The 23,579-nt window shown below is 33.5% G+C and overlaps 1 protein-coding gene across 1 annotated transcript; it reads left to right on the top strand.

Annotated features, from left to right (window-relative positions):
• Positions 1–1,664: 1,664 nt before the first annotated feature.
• Positions 1,665–22,860, top strand: LOC148612411 (suppressor of tumorigenicity 14 protein homolog). The gene is made up of 17 exons (XM_088593832.1): positions 1,665–1,808; positions 2,198–2,384; positions 2,719–2,906; positions 10,290–10,421; positions 10,636–10,758; positions 10,961–11,100; positions 11,966–12,071; positions 16,052–16,177; positions 16,679–17,083; positions 17,584–17,759; positions 18,073–18,289; positions 18,988–19,098; positions 19,880–20,069; positions 20,524–20,783; positions 21,421–21,560; positions 22,101–22,185; positions 22,617–22,860. Exons 1-17 carry the CDS (start codon positions 1,748–1,750, stop codon positions 22,697–22,699), a joined length of 2,730 nt encoding a protein of 909 aa, XP_088449958.1. The 5' UTR covers positions 1,665–1,747; the 3' UTR covers positions 22,700–22,860.
• The last annotated feature ends 719 nt before the right edge of the window (positions 22,861–23,579 follow it).

The following is a 23,579-nucleotide window of genomic DNA, read 5'->3' on the forward strand; positions in this document are numbered from 1 at the left end:
GGGATTTTTGATCCATCCAAAACTAAAAATAGAACATTGGGTCAGACTGTAGTTTTTCGCATATATTCCCAAAACCGTAAGGTTTGTAGCCAAATTCTGACATATGGTAAAAGTGTTCAGCATGATGAGATCTATCTGTGGTCAAATTTCGTTTTAATCTGTCAAGCCATTTTGAGTTGTTGCCCTTTTTTGACATTTTTTTTTTGCTAATTTTATAATTTTAATGTTATTTCTTTCCAAAATATTCTCTGACACTACTTGACCAATTGGAAACAAACTTGCCATGAATGTTTCTTGAGATATCCTGCATAGTACTGTTAAGGGGATTTTTTATCCGTGGAAAAATATGGCTGTCGTTACTAAAATAGAACATAGGGTCAAACAGTCGTTTTTCACCTATTTTATCTCCAAATCGTTAGGAGGATAAAAGTTGTCAGACGATTCATAGGAAGAGTTCTTGCCATTGAAAGGTGAAAAATGACATTTGTTTTGTATTTTACAATTTTCAGCCAATATCTTGAAAACTATGATAGATAGAAAGAAACTTTCATTTGCTCAAATGATCCTTATAATTCTTACCATAGAACCCTTGAAAGGCAGAATAATTAAACCAGGTAAGCAATTTAGGCTCCTGGGAGCCTTTTGTGTTTATTTCATAGCAAAAAAAAAACCGAAAAAAAAAAAAAAACAAAAAAAAAACCCCAAAAAAACAACAGAAGAACAACGAACCCTCCCCAAAAACCTTCATATTTGAGGGTTAATTTACATTAGCCTAGGTCTACATATTTTAGCTTTATTCTATAAAATCTAATTTTTCATTTTTTTTTGATAGAATCTCAGTTAGTTTATAGACTAGAGACTCTATGTTTAAATATAAAATTCTAAAACTTTCGGTTAAAGTTTAGAAAACACAGAGATTTCCTAAAATAACACATGGACCAGGAAAATCGATTAGTTAAGCGCTCCAGGATTTTTTTGCGGGGGGATTTTTAGTAACATTGCCTGTGTGATATCCAATTGAAAACTGAAGATGCGGTCGAGACATAATTTGTTTATGATAGTTTGTTTGACAAGATCAGAATTGCAGTAAACATCATCGGGCAATCGGCATCATAATCTAGAAGTTTGTGGTATGAAACGAGGACAACTTTCTTTCTTTACCTACGTCCTTACTGAGTGATCGCTTTGTCAAATTTAAGAAGCTTTCATCTGTGGCAACATCCCTCCAGCACCTGCGTATGGAGTCATGTCACAACTCATACGTTATGCGACAGCTTGCCGAGACTACGCCGACTTTCTGTATCGCGCTAGAATTCTAACAAATAGGCTTCTGGAACAGGGTTATGTTGCTACAAGATATGTCATCACTACAAAAGTTTTATAGTCGTCATCATGAACTCGTGGATCGTTACGGCGTATCCATCAGCGCCATGAAAACTGATTTGGTCAACGTGTTATAGTTTTCCTGTCCTCTTTCGTCTACCCCGGACTTGACTTTTTATGAGCAACTTGGCGGGTGTTCCTAGAAAAACAGAGGACGCTTACCCTACCGGTAAGTAACGGACACGACTCACATTTAGTCATATATATTAGCCCTACAGGACAGTAACCTAAATCGAAGATAACATTATTCTTGTTATCTTTTAGTCTTGTAATACCTAAGAAATAACTGACTAATCATAATTCAGTGTCATTATACCAAACCTTATCTTTTCGTCTTGGAGGTCGCAATTCATTTTTTCCAAAAATGTCACGACCATTTTTAATATTCTATTTATTTGGATATTTACTTCCATTTTCTAAAGCAGGTAAACACGTAATGTCTAAATTGATTTTAATTTTTTTCAATAAACTATATATATACATTTGCAAACAGATAAATCTACGAAAATAAGCACCGCATTACTGCTTGTATGTGTTTTTTTGTATGGTTATTAATATATAAGTTTGTAATATTTGTATTGGATCAAATTATATTCTGTTGTGTGATTATTTTGTATTTCCACATAGCAATACGCCGTATTGGCAATATTATGAATACATCTCCGACCAAACATTGAAACAAATCAAAACCTTAGTTCTGTTATAAGAATTTTATATATATAATGTATGTTTACAGATAAAAAATGTAAAATAATCGGTACTTTGATTTTATAACGAATTCTCGAAAATGGTGGAAGGACTATTTGATTTGCAGATTACGGACATTCTGGGTGTGGTGGTGCTGGTGTTCTGACACGTCCTAATGGACTAGTTACTTCTCAAAACTATGATGGTCATAATCATTATCGTCCTAACTCATACTGTACTTGGAAAATACATGCTTCTGCAGGAAGAGTTGTAAGACTGAGCACTGCAGCTTTTCACTTGGAAGCCGACATTAAGTATGACCAGTTTCTTTGATCAATTGTTGATCAATTGTAACATTTCTACTAGGAAATTCATTTGGTTTCTTCTGTATTAAACTTAATTTCCACAAACTTTTGTATTGAACCATTCGACAAACTTTTATATTACACCTTTCTACCCTTTCCACAAACCTCTGTATTAAAACTTTTCACGATCTGTTGTGTTAAATCATTCCCCTAACTTTTGATTCGAAGCATATGCTGTCTAAATTATTTCTCTCAACTAAGTAATTCATTAGTTCACAAAAAGTAATTGAAATTTGGCGGAAGACAGATTTGATTGATGCTTAGGTTGCTATCTCCATTGCAGTTGTGACTATGACTTTGTAGCCATCTACGATGGACAAAGCAAAAACGCAAAATTGATCGGGAAGTTTTGTGGAAAGGACGATGTTGAAGTTGTATCATCTGGACGGTACCTGTTTGTAGAGTTTGTTTCTGATGACAGCAGCCAGTTCACTGGATTTAAATTTAGATACCACTTCCAGCAGGGATCGGGTAAGGATGCACATTTGACATGTATCAAAATTACTTTCGATCCTATAACAATGTGATAGAATAAATCATATCAAATATAAATTGAATATAACCGATATTGATATTGATATTACATGTACATTTTTAATGTAGGTTTATATACGTTTGTTCTCCCCTTCCTTCCTTAAAGTTTTTTCAATGTTTAGAAATCAGTTGTGGCATCTGCCGGGCTCCCCCCCCCCGAAGATATCTAATCCACAGCTTCCAAACGTCAATAGGTGTGCCTGCCGGACTCCTCCAGGTACTAAGATAAGGTTGTAGGCGTGTCTGCTGGGCTCCCCCAGACACGATTTAGGATGTAGGCGTGCCTGCCGGGCTCCCCCAGGTACTAAGATAGGTTGGTGTGTCTGCTGGGCTCCCACCAGGTACTAAGATAGGTGGGCGTGTCTGCTGGGCTATCCCAGACACTAAGATTTAGGATGTAGGTTTGCCTGCTGGGCTCCCCCAGGTACTAAGATTAGACAAAATTTATACAGTATCTGCTGGGCTCCCCCAGATACAATGTACTTTTGTTCCTTTCATTTTTGAGTTCACTTGTATTTTCATTTTTACATCTTCCATGTATCTGCTGGGCTTCCCCCCCCCAGATACTAATTTCTATAATAAGTTAGTTTTCTACGAGTAACCCCTAGATTGCCAAATTATGTTTTATGTTTTTTATTATTGAATATTGTGCTTATGTAAATATTGTGTACTGAAGTTTTTCTTAGTTTAAATGTAGTTATTTTAATAGATTTATTAATGTCATGTGTTTGCGTTTACAAAGATGTTATAGGTTTTGACTATATGCACTCACCAACTTGTTAACTTGTAAGATACAAATGCACATTAAGAAAAGATGTACATATACATGTAGTTACTACATGTAATTACTTCATGTAGTTTTTTTTATTGCATGAAACTTACACAGAGCTGTTGTCAGCTAAAATGATGGAAAAGATGTGACAGAGGTTTGATATGTGTTGAACTTGCATAAATAGGCACCCTAGGAAGTGTTCCTTTGCTTAGTATGAATTTGGTTTCTCAGTATGATTAAATGCATACAGTTGTACAGAATAATTGAAAGCGGTTTTTCATGGTTAAAAATGCATTTGGGAAGGTGTATATCTTGTTCTTGAGAGTATATATATATATATATATATATATAAGGGTCTGAAAAATTCCCACTAAGTCCAGCGCCCTAGACCACTCGGCTATATAAAGTATAGCTTTCGCTGGCCGGGTGATTCCTCCTCGTAGGATTAATCTAGGGCTGTAACTTAGTACACGATGTATGGTAGTACGGGACAGTTCATCTAGGTGTTATTATGTATGATAGAGGATAATGTAATTAATGTATACACATGTATATATACAAACGTCTCAGAATGTGACGACTCTATTCGCTACACTTCTCCATCGGATCAAATTGATACAGGGAAGATAACGTAAACTTATAGAAGGGTCTGAAAAATTCTCAACGTTGTTAGAACTGTCAAATTTGCGATGCAAATTTTTGGTCGTTCCCTCCGCGGGACTCGAACTCGTACCGCTGTGACATCTATGGCAACATCGCCTGCACTAAGTCCAGCGCCCTAGACCACTCGACCGTCTAGGCTATATAAAAATGTAGCTTTCCCTGGCCGGGTCATTCCTCCTCGTAGGATTAATCTTGGGCTCTGGGCGATGGAGAAGTGCAGCGAATAGAGTCGTCACATTCTGTGTGTTTGTTTGTTGGGGTTTAACGACCGAGCAGCAAGATTTCAGCTATATTCAGACGATGAACATGAAATGGATGGTAAAATGAACATGAAATGAAAAATGGGATGGGACACAAGGATGATAGGGTCAACAAAATTTGATTGCCTAAAGATAAAAGGGAGAGATGGGTAGGGTCGGGCAATTTAGCCTACTGTGGCGGAGCGCAAAGGTTCATACTCCTATCAAATACCACATCAGGGTTCTTTAACGTGCGAGGAACGTGGTATCTTTCCCAACACGGTGCATCACTATGGTTTGCGGTCAGGTTTTCCGTATTATAGCCTGACAACCCCAGCATGTAACACGCCAGGGGTACCCCATTCCATCACCTGGGGCACACATCCCAGTTGCTCTGTGGGCAAAGCGCCTAGCCCCCGGCTAGGTTTCTGAGCACTATTTGGTCGCCTTTTACGACAAGCTTAGCGCTGCTGCAGGCCTATTCTTTTGACTCCCGGATCTGCACGGGGTCGTCACATTCTGAGACGTTTGTATAATATTGATTTATTGTGACATGCATCATTAATTTGATCCTCTAACCTACATAATAACACCTTAATGAACTGTCCCGTACTACCATACATCGTGTACTAAGTTAGAGTCATACGAGGAGGAATGACCCGGCAAATGTCACAGTGGTACGAGTTCGAGTCCCGCGGAGGGAATGACCAAAATTATCAATTTGATCCGATTGAGAAGTGTAGCGAATAGAGTCGTCACATTCTGATATACATATATATGGGATTTAGATAAACAATCATGTACATAATCACAACGATAACAGTTTTTATCTTAAAGGTCTATTCTGCTGGTCAGATCATTTTGAAATTTCAAATGAGCTATTATAATTATATCTTGGTTACGGAGTGTATTTTTTTTTATGAACCCGAAAGTAATGGTCACTTTATAATTTTGACTGATGAGAAGCAAAATACTTTTTTTGTACACAGAAAATAAAGTATAATGCCATTTTGTTCAACTTCAGACTAACCAACTAGAAGATCGATTCTAAAATGGTTTTATAGGTTAATTGCGCAAAATTCTTTTATAATGTAATGCTTTTATAGCGAGCACCGTGAAGCGGTGTGAGCTCTACGGTTATTACGTGTACTTTCTAAAGTTCCCTTAAGGGTCCCCAATATACTAACAAAAAAGTCATGTCCCGGAAGTAACAAAAAGTGACTGTCCTTATGGAGAAAATTCATCATTTCCTTCAATCAAACAAATAAAAAAAATATAGGTTTAGATTACGTTTCAGTAAAAATATATTTCATCGTTTCTTATGGTACGCCTAAACTGTCTGATGAGATACATATTTGTTTACGTGTTGTTAACTTCATACTACTTGCTGTGGTTTTATAATTACATGTGGTCAATTTGTATTTACGTTATGTAGGAACATCTTTACATTATGTCGTTTTGTCTTTACGTTCTGTCATTTCGTCATTACGTTCTGTAATTTTGTCTTTACGTTCTGTCGTTTTATGATTACGTTATGTCAACATATATTTACATTATGTGGATTTATCTTTACGTGCAGTGGTTTTCTTATAACGTGAGGTCGTTTCATCTTTACGTTATGCCGATCTCTAAATACTTTATGTGCATTTTCTTTTCTTTACGTGCAGTGATTTCTTCTTTACGTGATGTGGTTTCTTCTTCATGTGGTGTGGACCAAAATGTCATGATGACGTGTGACCCCAGAACTTTTCGATCTGGTGTAAACTTCAAATCAGTCCGTAAAAGGCAAAATAGACGTCACAACGCCGATTAGCAAAAATGCTGAACAAAATACACTTGGGTAGTCTATCCAGTCATCCTAGAGTGTTTATTATATAGTAAAAAATAGCTTATTTGTTATTTACGTTCAATATCATCACAACTGATACACCTGAGACTCTGTTGATGACTTGTGGCGATTTTCGTAGTCAAAAGATATTTTTTTAATTCCAAAAACATGGGAATTTCGACTCCCGCGAAATTTTGCATAAATTCGACTCTACAAGTTATTGCGTGACTAAATTTATTTCTACATTAATAAACCACCAAAACTAATTTTCAAGAAAGAATTAAAAAGAAAAAAATAAATAAAAATATTACCCCTACCCCTAGAAAACTGGTCCCAGTATCAAACATAATTTTCATTCACAGCATACCGACACTGTGAAACTCATATTTTAGGCATTCATAATTAGGATAATGATTTACTCAACATATCTGATCAATTCAGGCGTTTGAATTTCTTTATGAATTTTCCCTTCTTATGAAAAAACACATTATTGTCGCCTACGCGCTTGAAATTAGCAAATATGTTGGATGCATCGATAATGAAAGCAATCGCCCGCAACATGCCCAGTGTACGCCGTTTATATGTTAAAAATTAACATTTTTGTTCCTGTTGAGGTTTTTGTCATGGGTAGGGGTGGTAATTTTTGCACCAACTTTACTTGGAAAATTTCAAATATTAATTATCTGGCCGATTTGAAAGCTTAGACACTATACAAATCTGTATCACACAAAAGCTTGTTTAAACTACGGTATTCTGAAAAAAGATAATAACGGGTGATATATAAGAAATTCTGTAAATTCTACTTTTACGATTTTATAGTAATTGTAACCCTATAAAAAAATTACACGCCTGAATTGTTCAGATACATTGGGCAAATAATTATCTTTTAAATTATGAATGCCTAAAATATGAGTTTCACAGTGTCGGTATGCTGTGAATGATAATTATGCTTGATACTGAGACCAGTTTTTTCGGGGAAGAGGTTAAATTTTAAAACATTTTAAAAAAATCTCAAAATTTGAGACTTTTTAATCGAGTAATATCTTGTAGAGTCGAAGTTATGCGAATTTTTACGGGAATATTGAAATCCCCATTTTTGCATTTTTTATTTTTATTATTATTTTTTGTTTTGGTTTTATAAATTCTGACTACGAAAATCGCCACAAGTCACCAACACAATCCAAGAAGTATCAGTTGTGAATATCCCGAACATAAAAAACAAATACTAGTAAGCCATTTTTTACTGAAGAATAAATACTCTAGGGTTTTTGACATTGAAAAATATGTCAATTTAAGCGATTTCTATGAGACAGAGTTCCATTGTATTCATTTTGATACAAAACCCAAGTGTTACCGCAACTTTCTTGGTATCATTGTAAAGCTGAGACATTTGGCAGCATATTAATACATACATATGTGAATTTTAGAAAAAAAGAAGTTAGAAGTATAAAAAACCTAAACAAGATGCTCCAAGGACCATAAATAGCTCACCTAGTTATTTATTTTTTTGTTTTTTTTTTAAGGACAACAACTCTAACAAGGAGCTGTCCAATAATTTTGACGCAATGAACACTTTGGTAGGACTTATCAGAAGGATCCTTTTATCAATTGAATGTTTCATTCTATCTATTATAGTTTTCAAAATATTGGCTGAAAACTGTTAAAAGCATATTTTGTTTGTCTTTCAAGGGCAAAAAATTTAACAAGGAGTCACCCAACAAGTTTGATCCCCACAAACATTTGTAGGTCGTGTCATAAGGATCATTTCAACAATTTAAGGTTTTATTCTATCCATCATAGTTTTCAAGATATTGGCTAAAATTTTTTCACCTTTCAAGTGCAATAACTCTAACAAGAAAAGGTCTGACAACTTTTTCTCCCTGGATACTTTAGTAAGCCTTATAATAAGGATCATTTCAGCAATAAAAAGAATTTGGCAAACCCTAACGGTGTTGGAGATATTTGCAAAAAACTATTGTCTGACCCCTATGTACTATTATTAGTAAACGGTGGTCATGTTTTTCGACGAAACAAAAATCCCAATTTCAGTTCTATGGAGGATACCACAAGAAACATTCATACCAAGTTTGGTTCTAATTGGTTAAGTAGTTTCAGGGGAGAAGAGTTTTGTATAATTGTTAACGACGACGGACGGCGACGGACGCCAAGTGATGGCAATAGTTCACATGGTCTTTGGACAGGTGAGCTAAAAATGATTTTTGCCTCAACGAGGTATAAAAAGTAGCCAAAAAATACAAAAAAGTGTTGTTTTGAATTGATCAGATATGTTGAGTAAATCATTATCTTAATTATGAATGCCTAAAATATGAGTTTCACAGTGTCGGTATGCTATGAATGAAAATTATGTTTGATACTGAGACCAGTTTTCTAGGGATAGGGATAATATTTTTAACATTTCTTGAAAATTAGTTTTGGTGGTTTATTATCGAATTTATGCAAATTTTCGCGGGAGTCGAATTTCCCATGTTTTTTGAATTATATGAAACATATTATGACTACGAAAATCGCCACTAGTCATCAACAGAGTCCTAGGTGTATCAATTGTGATAATATTGAACGTAAATAACAAATAAGCTACTTTTTGCTATAGAATAAATACGCTAGGGTGACTGGATAGACTACCCAAGTGTATTTCGTTCAGCATTTTTCTAATTGGCGCTGTGACGTCTATTTTGCCTTTTACGGACTGATTTGATCGAAAAGTTCCGGAGTCACACGTCATCATGAAATTTTTGTCCACATCACGTAAAGAAGAAATCACTGCACGTAAAGAAAAGAAAATGCACATAAAGTATTTAGAGATCGACATAACGTAAAGATGAAACGACCTCACGTTATAAGAAAACCACTGCACGTAAAGATAAATCCACATAATGTAAATATATGTTGACATAACGTAATCATAAAACGACAGAACGTAAAGACAAAATTACAGAACGTAAAGGCGAAATGACAGAACGTAGAGACAAAACGACATAATGTAAAGATGTTCCTACATAACGTAAATACAAAATGACCATATGTAATTATAAAACCACAGCAAGTAATATAAAGTTAACAACACGTAAACAAATATGTATCTCATCAGACAGTTTAGGCGTTCCATAGTTTCTAATAGTTTTCAAGTATTTTTCTATTTTTTTTACGTATTCAAAGAAGTGAATGTTATGTTTTTAAAAACGGGAAACACGTGGATGTACGTACGTGTCTCTCCGCTGGTCCACTGTAGCTGTTGTCAAAAACCTAACCCGCCTGGGAAAAATATATAACTCCGATTGTATTATCAAAATCGAAGAATAGCTTTTCTAAGATAGGAAAGGCAATCATGTTCTTGTTTGGAATAATGTGCAGCTGTCGTCTGAATTTAATGTACGTCACATGATACGTTTAAAATATTCCCACCATCCGTGGAGAACAACCGTAATATTTTCGGTATCTGTACAGATTGATCTGACAGGCCAAAACTGAAATAGATGTTTCTAGAGATGCCCTTAATGGATAAAAAATGTAAAGTATTGCGAAGTGGTGCCAAGTTATTGACCATTTTAAGAGAGAATGGGGTTGGAATTTTGGAAAAAAAATTGTTCAATAGTTATTCATTTATTGAAAAAACACCTTTATTATTTTTCGAGTCCCGCACAGACGGTACATCATAGTACATGTATGTTTAAGCTCACGGTGCTCTCTGATTTAGACAATGCCTACCCCATATTGATAAATCTATATACAGATTAGTTTTTCTACTATTTAACTATAGCTAACAACAATATAGAGATTTTAACATTCAATATTTTCAGTCGCTTGTGGAAAACAGTTATACAAATGTGATACACAGCTCTGTATACCACGTGATTATCTATGTGATGCTGAAGACGACTGTGGAGATAGCTCTGATGAAAGACCTCGTTTATGCCATGCACAATTGTCGTGTAAAGTTAACTATATCTGAACACTTTCAGTGTAACTACTATGCTATATTAAAGCGTTTTAACAATTAAAAAAAAAAGAAAGAAAAAACCAAACGTTTGAACCAAAAAAAAAAAAAAAAAAAAATTATATATATTGTACAGTTACTTTATCACTCCTGCAATAACTATGGTGCATTTCGATTCTATGTTTCTATCAGGATAACTGTTCTTTTAGCTACTTGTGAGCCTGGAGAATTCCATTGTGGTGATGGAAGCTGCACAAACAAAACCTACGTTTGTGATGGTGAAGATGACTGTCTGGAGGGTACAGATGAACTTCATTGTAAAGCACAACATGGTAAATGAGAGACACGAAATAAGTTTATAAACAGTTTAGGGTAAATATTGTGAACCTCACTATTCGAATTCAGTTTATCAATGGGAACTAATTGTGTCCTATTGCTTTCCAAATATTACACCACATTATACATTTGTTATTATTACTATACTATACTATACTACACTATAACTTTCAAACCCAAGGAAACCTTTTTTATTAGGATCATCGGGCTGTGGTAACCCATCTTGGCAGAACGGAACTTTAGGTTCATTCTCTAGTGCTAACTATACTGCTACTAACCTGACTGAATACGACAACGCTACCGATTGTCATTGGGACATTAATGTTCCACAAGGAAAGGTACATCATGTGTAAAATACTAGTTGCTGACATCATGCTTGTTACAAGTTTTTTTCTTATAACTATTCCCTGAAATGGCTAAATCTAAAACACATTTAAAAAAGTACTCAAGCATTCATTCAATTTATATCGATCATTTGAAATGCACATCTCAAATTATCGTCAAATTGCAAAAGAAAGAATCAGATAAAAGGAAATGACTGGAATCGACTTCAAACGTATCTAAACACGGAGTTTGGATCACCCTTTCGTTTATAAGTTTGTGTACAATTTGGCAAAAAATGAGCAAATGAAAGACTTGAACCCCTTTCATTTTCGGAAACACTGCCCCTTTCTTGTAAATATCTCAATCCGCCCTCGCATGAAAAGTGCAGACAGCTCTTTTGATTCGTACTCAGCACCCCTCTTAATATTTTACTTTTTCTGGGATTGATTATTTCATAATTTCACAGGGATAATTCTTCCCTAGCTTATCATCAAATGGCTTACTAGTATTATGCGTCTCAAACATATGTAGACAACTTCAATATAAACGACTGTAAAACGTCAACGACTGGATTATTCGGGTAAAATGCAACATGTACCGATCAGAGGTGAGAGGCCAATTATTTTTGATCTCATCGTATTTTATTAAACTAAATTAATCAGCATATTTATTCAGAGTAAAATTTGTTCATTGGATTTGTTTATTTGTGTAAGTGACATCGAATTAAAGTTCTGTCTGATGACGGCTAAAAAATTGCCCACATGTGAAATAACAATCGGTGTAAAAGTAGGTCAGTGTTATCTCTCTACAAAAATAAAATAATAAACTTTAATGACTAGTAGAAAAAAATATTCTTACGTATCGTTTTTTTTTTTTCAGTTTATTAAAATATCTTTTGAGACGGAATTTTCAGTAGAAGAGAGTACAGCGGCTTGTGATTTTGACAGATTAACAATATTTAATGGTAAAACTAATGAATTTGTTGGTGAGTAATATTAGGGTTGGTTTTAGTTTTAATGATTTAATTAGAAATACAGAAAATAATTTCTTAGCTTTGATTTTCCCAACAACGCTCATCGAATTTAAGAAAAAAATCAGAGAATGATTGCATTTTATTCATATTTATACCCCTGCAAACGAATTTTTACACTGTCCGTCCGTTTGTCTGTCTGTCTGTCTGTCTGTCTGTCTGTCTGTCTGTCTGTCTCTCTGTCTGTGCATGCTTTCGGTCATTAGTTTTTTTCGGAAAAAAATTGGTCTCATGTCTTGTCCGCAACTCCTCCTCAACAACTTGCAACTTGTTTTGAAACTTAATGGGATGTTAAATTACCATACTGGGATGTGCATATTGTCAGAAATTTATGTTTAAAGTAAATTTTCATTCATATTCTGTTGGAAAAAATATAGCACTGATTACAGTTTGGAGTTTGGTGTTTTAGCAATGGCAGCAACATTGTGGGTCAAAAGTGCACAGTTTATCACCCATAAAAATTGTGTCCAATATGGATCCTGTGTCCACATTGGTCATCAAATATATAAAGTTAAACAGGTTATGGGGTTATTAGCCCCGTTAAGGGCAATGTCTAGTTTTGAACTGAATAATCTTAAGGATTTTTGCAATTTAATTTTGTATCTTCAATTTTTGTCCAACTTAAATATTTAAAATGGTATACATGCTAATGCAAACGAACTTGGAACATAAAACTTCTCTACGAACGCAGAAACGAATTGTCGAGAACATTACAAGAACAATGAGATCTTTTTGCGATCAATTTACTCCATAGCGAAATGTTTTATACTTGTTTTTGTCCGTTACCAGTCGAGCCTATCGGAAAACTCTCTTAGTGAAAAAATGGTAACAAAACATACATTCGCTCAGATATTTATGGTGAAGAAAAATAAGTAAAGATGTACCTTTTAGTTTTGTTAGTTAAGACGTACCTTCTAACTTACTTTGTTGTTAAAGTGCCGGGAAACTTGTTAACGCGTATTTATTTGAATATCAGAATGATTTACAAACATTTTACAGCATTTTTATTGAATAATAATATGATTTTGAGATTAACAAATTTCTGTTACATGTTAAACATAACTGATAGTGGAAATCCATGAAGATAAAAATAAAGCGTTCATTAACATATAAGATGACAAGGACAAAAATCAATTGCAAGAAAGACAAAAATAAGATTCACACATAGAGGAACAGCCAGCAAGAACCCACAAGAAACCCCTGGAATCACTCAGGTGTCTGCGAAAGGTGATCAGTTCCTGCTTGATACAAGATACCGGTCGTGTCATCTTATGAAAAGCATGTCCGATTAATAGGAAAGAATAACCCGACATTTGACATAATGTTACGGATTACGGAATAAGAGTTTTGTTTGTTTTTCATTAGTAATTTTTTATTCCTCGATTTAATTTTTATCTTATTTATAACTAAACCTTATATTAGGTCAATCTTTTAATGATATTTAAGAACGACATCTAATTGTAATAACAGTATAAGAATTAGTGCAAGACAGTCAAATGATATCGCAATGGACAAAAATATTGTTCCGGAAATTTTTATAAGACGTTTTATTTTCTCACGTGTCCGTTCTTCTTACTTTTCAAAATTTTGTTCTACAATTATTGGAAGTGTATATTGGTTTCTTGAATTACATTTACATTCTAGTGAAATACGCTCGTTTTTTTCATAATGAAATTTTACCACCACTATGCATTCTTTCCATTTGTTATGTTCACCTATTTAATGTGTTCTAGAATTTTGGTTCCCTTGATTACTCTTCCACACGAAGGGAACACAATTACAATTCATTGGTGTTTGTTAAGTGTTCGTTTTTATTTTATGTAATGTTCTTCGTGCATTATACATTCGTTCTGTCAGTGAGTTTGCTTCAGTTATTGTATATTCATTGAAATCGTTTTTTTGTGGTCAGACAGATGATTAACAGAAAACTTTGTCATTTCCCGGTTTGTTTTTAGTTCATTAGCTGAATACGTGAAATTGCAATACGACACTTGAACTTAATTTTTGTTTTTTAAAGTTTTTAAAAGGACGCCGATGCTAGGGTGTTTTACTATTTTTCATACCGTTGGCATCATTTGTTACTGCAATGTATTATAAAAGTACTATGTCAAAAGCAAAAATTGTTATCAATACTAAGACGAAGCTTCGTTTTATTAAGTAGCGTGTAGTGTTTCTGTACAATTTGTGTACAGAATAGTACTAATGCACTGTTGTTCTTTTATCATAATGCTTCATTTTAAATGAACGAACATGTCTTAAGTATCTATTTAAAAGAGTAATCAAGGGAACTAAGATTCTAGCGGAAATCAAAACAATGTTATCCAGAGACAAAGACCCGACAAAGAAAAACACAACAAATAACTTAAAATAACCAAAATAATACATACAAAGTAACAAAAGTAAATGAGCAACAAGGACTCCACTAAAAACTAGAACATTGACCAGGTGCACCGGTAAGGTATGCGCCCTCTGTTTTTTCTAGAACCAACCACCGAGTTGCTCATAAATAGTCACGTCCAGGGTAGACGAAAGATGAAAGGAAAACTATGACACGATGAACAAATCAGTTTTCATGGTGCAGATGAATACACCGTAACGATCCACGAGTTCATGATGACGACCCTTAACCTTCTGTAGTGATGACTTATATTCTGTAGCAACATAGCCCTGTTCCAGAAGCCTAACTGTGATACGTCTAGCGCGATACAAAAAGCATGGGTAGTTACAGCAAGCTCTGGCATAACATATGAGTTGTGATATGAAAACTCCATACGCAGGTGCTGAAAGGATGTTGCCAAAGATGAAAGGAAAGTTAACAATGCGGTATAAAAAATGTGTACATCTTACTGAATTCATATGATGCACATGTGTATTGAATGAAAGGTAATACAAATGATATAAGTCTTTCAAAGGTAACAGTAAAAACATTTACCGAAAATAAATACATGTAAAATGAAATAGTGACAAATCTCATGCCAATATAACTTTTTAAAAACAAATATGATATATCGACAGATAAATTTATCAAGGCAGATGATTTTCCCCACAGAAACCAATATGATAAAAATGACTAAGGGCCGACCGATTTGTTAATATTGAAATTTTGTAATGTGTAAAGGCACATTCAATCAGTCTGAACACAAAAACGAATGTTTACAACTTCTTAAAATATAGATATATGAAAGACAATGTATGTCAAGACCCAGTCTATATGTTAGGACAATTAAGGACGACCATAAACAACCACTTTCTACGGCGTCATTGAAACATTTAAAAAGAAGGGTATGTTGAGTTCTCAATGATCTTCATTGGTATGTAGAAAAAAAACCTTAATTGCTTTTGATCACAGTCAGATAGAGGAAGAATACAAAAATTAACATCAAAATCGTTTCAAATATCGTAAATGCATAGAATGTCTCTGGTGTTTTTTTGGTTAAAATTTTAATTGCAATTTGTACTTGTAAAGATAAGGTATTCAATCAATGAGAACAATAAAGGAGCGAGCTTGTATATAATGTCAATATGGCCACTCTATATTATTAAGATATGACAATATATCATATATTTAGATTAAAATATAACTTTTTTTATATGCATTATATGCGTTTGTTTAAACCTTATATCGTCTACCCTATAACACAGCCCTAGACCTATATCAGAAACCTTATATCGCCTCTCTTCACAGACCATACTTGAAATATGGTTAAATATGATATATTGAACATGAAATGTAAAATCTATATCACATATCTATATCTCAGGTTGATACAGCATGTGATATTCAGGATATATTGAAACGACCGAAAAAAGACGCCATAAAAACAAATATAGACCAAACTTTCTAGAATGTTGTTCATAGGAAAGATCCCACTAGTGATACTATAATTAGGCTAATTAAGCACTTCAGAATATAATTCCTGTATTTTGTCTTTCAGATGAGTTCTGTGGAGATAAAAAACCGGATGATGTTTACATTAGGAGTGACCATAGCATAGTGAAATTTCATACTGACGAAGAAATTAGTTATGAAGGATTTCGCATCAACTGGGAAGCAGTTGACCGTATGTAACTGTTTAGTTATTGTAGATGATGGAAGAAATCTCACCATATTTTCAAGTATCAATTACTACTAATCTAACCAATGTTCACATTTTTTTCAATACTGGATATTTAGCCAAAGACATATTTAGACATAAGGCAATATGATTTCTTTGTATCAAGTTAGTTTCCCGGTTGTATAAACTGGAAGTGAAACCAAAACTGGCCTATATTACATCTTTCGAAAGGAAACACCCAACTGTCAAAACAATGAAAAAATAACTTTGAGCTCAGATACTCCTTTGGCAACAGAAAAAAAAAGGATTATGTTTGAGATTTTTGTGAATGATCATCATTACTAAAATTAGTCTCAAATCAAATGCTATATTTTTTTGTGTGAAACTAAATAATTAAAACCTTTTGCCTTTTAAAATAAATTGGTACAATCGAATTTGTAGCAAGGGCTTGATGAATTTTTTTCCCGAATTTGGTTAAAAAATTTTTACTACTTATTGTTTTTCAAGCATCGAGCGTCCCAACAATTTCTCATCATTCACCTGGAAAATCAAATTGTGATCAATGGATACAATATAACGGCACCAAAGGAACCATTGAGACACCAATTGGTAAAGATGGCAAATATCCGAAAGATACACGGTGCATATGGAGATTTTCTGGACCAGAAGGTTCGCTGTTTAAATTCCATTTTAACAAATTCCACACTGAACTGTCCCATACGTGTGAATACGATGGTGTCCGCATCTACGATGGCTTGAGCGCTGGAGATGATACTCTTGCTGTCCTCTGTGGGTCAAAACATCCACGCGATGAATACTCAAAAAGCAACCATGCGATGGTAGTCTTTTATGCTGATAAGGCATATCAATGGGATGGAATATTCGCTACCTATGAAACTGTTTTCGCTACTCGTAAGTTCTATTAAATAAGCACTTTTGCCGAATCTCAATCATAATCACGCTTAAATAAACACAGTTGAAAATTTTAGTCAAAACGACCGATTACATGAAAAAGGATTGAAAGACCGTTCTCTATAGTAGCATATCATGTATCACTATGTCAATCTCAAACAATATCTAGCCAGAATTACAAATAAATAAAATGACCACTATTCCAATTTGTGCAACTACATATTAATCAGTTTTATAACGTCATAGATATGACTACAAGTTGGAATAAAAATTTCCACATTGTTCATATATATTGAGATGGTTTAAGTCTTAGAGTATTCAACGTTGCTTAAATCTACACTTAAACAGGTAGTATTGTTTTATAAAGTGATTTGGTTGTGAGCTCGCATTTCATATTGTATTGAACAGTTTACGTAAAGTTTCAACATTTGAAAGCTAAACACAACCTTTAACAGATAACTGCATCAAATAGTTTCATTGTTCAATATAATTTTTTTTAGCCAAAACCGATGCAGATTTACCGGCCTGTACTGAAGATTCAGCAACGCTGCTGACGAAGACAAACGGAACAATACTATCGGATCATTATGATGGGGCAACTGAATATCCCTCTGATCTAAATTGTAGATGGCACATTCATGCCCCGAAACATAAAGTCATTACACTATATTTCGACGTTAGTAAATAAGACGTTGTTTCTTTAATACTCTAAATGAAGTCCATTTGTTTAAAGGTTTTACTTTAAAGTTTAACACATATAATGTTAACCAACTTTCCAGGAATGATAGTTGTGATCTGAGGTGTACATCAAAACTTAAACTATTCTTTGGCTAATTAAAGTAGGATTTTTGGAAGCAGGGCGAAAACTTTCTAGGTATTGTGGAACCTGTGCATACCAGTTTGTTGCATAAACAAATAGTCTTAGTAGCAAACTGTAACTTTGGATGATTTGAGGTAGTTTCTAATCTGTATTTTTTTTTATTTTCCAGACATTTGATCTGGAAGACGCTACTAACTGTCTAAATGACTATCTGTCAGTTTATGATGGCAAAAATAATCATGGCATTTTGTTGAACAAAGTATGTGGAATGATTTATCCAGAGACGATCACCTCTAGGACGAACGACATGTTTTTAAGATTTGTCAGTGACTATACTTTAGGAGGTTTTGGATTCAAACTACATTACAAGATACACGATCCACTTCGTAAGTAAAAAGATACACAAATGTCATACAGTGCGTGAAATTAAAATGCACAGGACGCCTTTATAACAGGGATGAAAGGAGCATGGGACTAGATTAAAAATATTTCATTCTAATAAACTTTAATCTGAATTCATATATAACATGACTACAATAAATCTAATTTAATATTTGTATTCTGCTTTACTGGTATTTTTTAAAAAAAAAATAAACTGCTTAATGCTTTGACTATACTAGAAAAATGTTGTCTGAACAGCAATAAAGAAAAAAAGACAAACAAATAAACGATCGTAAATTTGATAAACTATAATTGCTTTGTATGAACAACAAGTTTGTTTTACAAATATTATAGCTTCTATTTTTTCAATATTAAGAAAAAGAGATGGACCATGACACAAATCAGTTCCTATAATAAGGGATAAAACAGAGGTAGTTTTTTTCTGCAACCTACACAAACTATAAAATCTTTGATAATGATTATGATCAAATTCATTTAATAAATTTGAAAGGATAAAGTATTTTGACATATATTATTAGGGAAGAAAGAAAAAAAACAAAATGTCTCATAGAATATGGCTTTTGACTATTCCTTTTGACCACTGCATGGATTTTATTTTATTCAATACTTGTTATTACCCTTCTTTATATCAAGCAGGTGCACAATTATTGAACATGTATACTATGATGCAATTGTATTTTAGCTGAATGTTCCGTATCCGAATTCAGATGTGGGAACCAGAAATGTATCCAATTTTCGTTGACGTGTAACGGTAAAGATGATTGTGGGGATGAAACAGATGAACTTGTTTGTGGTAATTTATTTTTACCATATAATTGGTTTCTACTAATTTCCAGTAATTTGACTTAGAATACACTTGGTCATTGGGACTCAAAATTTGATGTAAAAATAATTGTGTAGTTATTACGTCTCAAAAGTCTTTATGACGAATTTCGGTCATAAAGTAGAATTGCATGAGTTCCAAAGATAAGGTTTTATTATACAGGTAGCAATGATTTATCGGATGTACCGGAGTAATAAACCAAGATAATTAACGTGTGAAATGAATTTCTAAAAATTCACTTTTGGACTTTCTGTCACCAAAACGTGAAAACAGGAATGCCAATCCGCTGATCACAAGATTTAAAATTTATGATGAAAATAGGAATTATGGAGAAAATCTGAAAAATAAATATGATAACAATATGGTTACCGTGAATAAACAAAATGGAATTACTTGTGCCTTGAAAGGATTCAATTAATTGTCCTATTATTATTCAACTGGTTGACAAAATGTGATGCAAGACAAGACAAGACATTTATTCTCATAAACCAAATATAACAATGGTATAGAGAAAAACTCGGTGCAATGTCTTCTTTTGCCACTTTAATAAAACAATGGCATAAACATTTTCACGGATGTGGCACTGAATGGGCTATTTTTACTTCTCATTATTTTTTATCATTCCGTTGAACTAATAACTACACAGCAAGCAACAAACAATAGAAAGACCATCATTGTTTGAAAAGAAGCAAGAATTACGTTGAAAATCCATGGGCACCTTTAAAATAATTAAATCGCATTTATTATTCAGCAAATAGCAATACATGCGGAATACCAGCATTCAAACCAATAGAAGTAAATAGTAGAATTGTTGGGGGCAGAGAAGCTATTCCTAATAGTTGGCCTTGGCAGGTCTCTCTTCAGGTTTATAATTATCATACATGTGGTGGATCTATCATTCACCCACAGTGGATTCTCACCGCATCACATTGTTTCGAAACGTAAGTCCATATTTTCATTCATCTTAAGCTACAAATAAACAAAGAAGTAAGAGAATGACATCATTTATCGGCGTACCAAGTGTCAATATTGGTCTAATCTAATTCCATTCAGTAGGTTTTTTTTAATAAGACCTGAAAAAATAGAATTTTGGTTTGGTGCAATCACAAACTTTGAAATACAAGGAAAATACAAGAAAACAAAATCTGATATTTATTTACATGAATTTTTCCTTGTTAAATTATGAAGAAAACACTCCAATTTGCATTAAACAATATAACGTTTATTTTGCTTCTTTTATCATTCAAATCTCTTTAGGTGATCCGAAATTAGGCGAATATTTATCTGGAAAACAATTGTGCCTGTTATGTGCTTTTTATCTTTTAAACTAATAAACATTTTGAACCGAAACACTGTAAATTTACATACATTGTACTTCACACGCAATTTTAACAGTGATCGATTTAATGAGAAGTGGACAGTTATTGCTGGACGTCATCACAACAACAAAACAGACCCACATCAACAGGCCAGAAACATATCTAAAATTCTGATTCACGACAAGTATGATATGGATTCCATCGACACTGATGTCACATTACTTAAATTAGACGCTCCTCTACAGTTTAATCAATACGTAAAACCCGTTTGCCTTCCCAAACTAGAGGCGCCAGATGGTAAAATGTGTATAGTAACAGGATGGGGTGACGTTCAAAGTAGGTTCAAGCTAGTATTTGTTTTAAGAAAAGTGAAGGGAACCAAGATTATAGCGGTAATCAAATGAATGTAATCTAGGGACAAAGACCAGACATGGAAAACAGACATACACAACAAAGAACATGAGGTAACTAAAATCATACATACAAAGTAACAAAAGCAAATGAGCTACTCGGACTCCACTAAAAACTGGAAGCATGGACCAGGTGCACCGGTAGGGTAAGTGTCCTCTGCTTTTTTTAGAAACACCCGCCGAGTTGCTCATAAAAAAGTCAAGTCCAAAATCATTTGAATTTGTTATAAAGCTGTTTACTTCCGATTCCACAATTCAAGCTTGTTAAACATTATATTCAGTTATGTATCAATAATCACATAGTTTTTCATATCGAATTAAGGTATCGGGTAATCTTTAATCGAGTCGCAGGATTTAGAAAACTAGACATCATACGTAATCAAACCTAAAAAATATATTTTCAATACATTTTCCTTTCATAAGCTGCACCACTTACAAAGACAATAAACAATTCATTGCCAAAATACTATAATTTCATTGTGGTTTCAACAAATACGTCACGACAATTAAATCTTGCTATACATCCATAACATCTGCATTAAAATGTTTTTGTATTCTTTCAGAAACTTGCTGTGAGGGTCTTTTGAAACAAGCTACTTTGCCTATTTACAATAACCAGAAATGTAATGCATCAAATGACGGTGAAGTAACTAAGAACATGATTTGCGCTGGTTATGAAGAGGGCGGGCATGATTCATGTCAGGTATGTTTATTACATTTCGATTATACATTGAAAATGAAAATTTTTTAAAATGTTGGAAAACTAAGAATAAAAAAGGCTTTATAGGGTCACTATAGATTATTTCTATAATAATGTAAAAATCAAAAATTGTTTCAGATATGCAAGCCTTTTCAGTTTTATTTATGGTGACTTCTAAAAGATATTAAAAAAAAGTCCAGCAGGAGTTTATTTCATAGTATTTTAATTAGAACATTAATGATAATGGATCCGCTATGGTTCCTATTGATACACCTGAGTATTGCTAACACCATGTGTGTCTTGTGAACGTTTACCATACAACTTTACTTTAACATATGGAATATCTTCCTACGATGTCCAATATTCACAGTCAAGTTTGTTTATATCAAGAAAATATGCCAAGCACGTTTGAACTAAATAACATGTTTACAATCGAAGCAACGGGCCTTTTGAATTCCATATTAGAAGTTATTCTCATGTATTATATACTTTATGATTTATGTCACATTTCAATGATATTATTTGCCAAAATAATCTTTGTAGGGTGATAGTGGTGGACCATTTGTGTGCAAAACGTCAAACCAGTGGTATTTACAAGGCGTGGTATCCTGGGGTAACGGTTGTGCAGGTTTGTAACTAAAAATCAGTGGTATAAAAAGTGTAATATCATAGGAAAACGGGATGTGTAAGTTAGTACATATCGGACTTACCATGAGAGGTTGCTTCAGTGCGTTGTATCACAAGGTGACTATGGTGTATGTCAATTGTAGCAACACTCAGCAGTGCTATGAACAAGATAAAATGTTGTTTCGATTTCATACAGACAGAAGCGGTATCAACTTCGTGTTTAACGACTTAATTTGTTCTGTTTCTATTTTGACCATATGGTTACTTGAGTGTGGAGCAAGGTTCTTAAGAGTTAACAACAGTCCAATATTTTAAGTGTGATTTGCTTACATTTTGATAGTTGGAAAAGGTCACGATTGCGAGCACTATCATCAATTACTTATTCCTATCTAGGCCAATTCTTATGAATACTATTTATTTTCATTTTTCCAGAAGCACACAGTCCAGGATTGTATGCAAAAGTATTGAACTTTAGAAAATGGATCCAAGAGACTCTAGCTGCACACAATAATTAATTTCCTTATTTTTATTTATTTAAAAAAAAGATAAAAAATAATATTTTCGTATATAAACAGGCACTAAGGAAGTATTTTGTTTACATTGGAAATATATTGAACTTCAATGAATTCTATAATTGTGGTATTCAAAGCAATAAACAGTTTTAATCCACAATGGCTACTTTTTGTTTTTAATATTTTACATTTCGCCCTTCATCAACTTTCTTAAAGTTAAAAGAGTACTAAATTTTTATTGTAAAAATGACCAAAAAATAAATTGGTATGACCACGTATGTAAAATTGACCTTACTCCATATTCAAAAGAATATGGATGTATATTTGAAGAATTTCAAATAAGTTCAACGGAATGATTTGGTTTTATTTATTTTTTTTTAAACCGTTTGTAATAAATCTTGCCCATATAAATAATCCCATTTAAGAAGACTCATCCCTTGATTATTTGGAATGCGTAGGTCAAAGGTCATGATCGCAACTACTTCAAATGTATAAGTAAAGGTGTGGAAACAAAACAAAACTAACAAACAACAACAGCAACAACAACAAGAAAAAAAAACAAAAAAACAAAAACAAAAACAAAAAACAAAAAACAAAAAACAAAACAAAACAAAAAAAAACGAAACAGTATAAAACAAAACAAACACACAGCCACCTATCGGTTTTCAACATAAATTGTTATCTTGTGAATCTTTGTAAACTTTTTAATATAGACAAGTCTTTTCTCTAAAATAATTCACACAAATAGCTTTGCAGCATTATAGATTCTTCACATTCATTTCAATCCATCAATGACTAATGATTTGTCTGTACATTAATTTGTAGGTACATTGAGCAGTGCAAATGTTAAAACAACGTCAAATTACTTATGACAATGATTTTT

Source organism: Perna viridis, chromosome 7, assembly GCF_037379345.1.
Source record: "Perna viridis isolate PV_CMFRI_1.1 ecotype Kerala chromosome 7, ASM3737934v1, whole genome shotgun sequence".
In the NCBI taxonomy this organism is placed as follows: domain Eukaryota; kingdom Metazoa; phylum Mollusca; class Bivalvia; order Mytilida; family Mytilidae; genus Perna; species Perna viridis.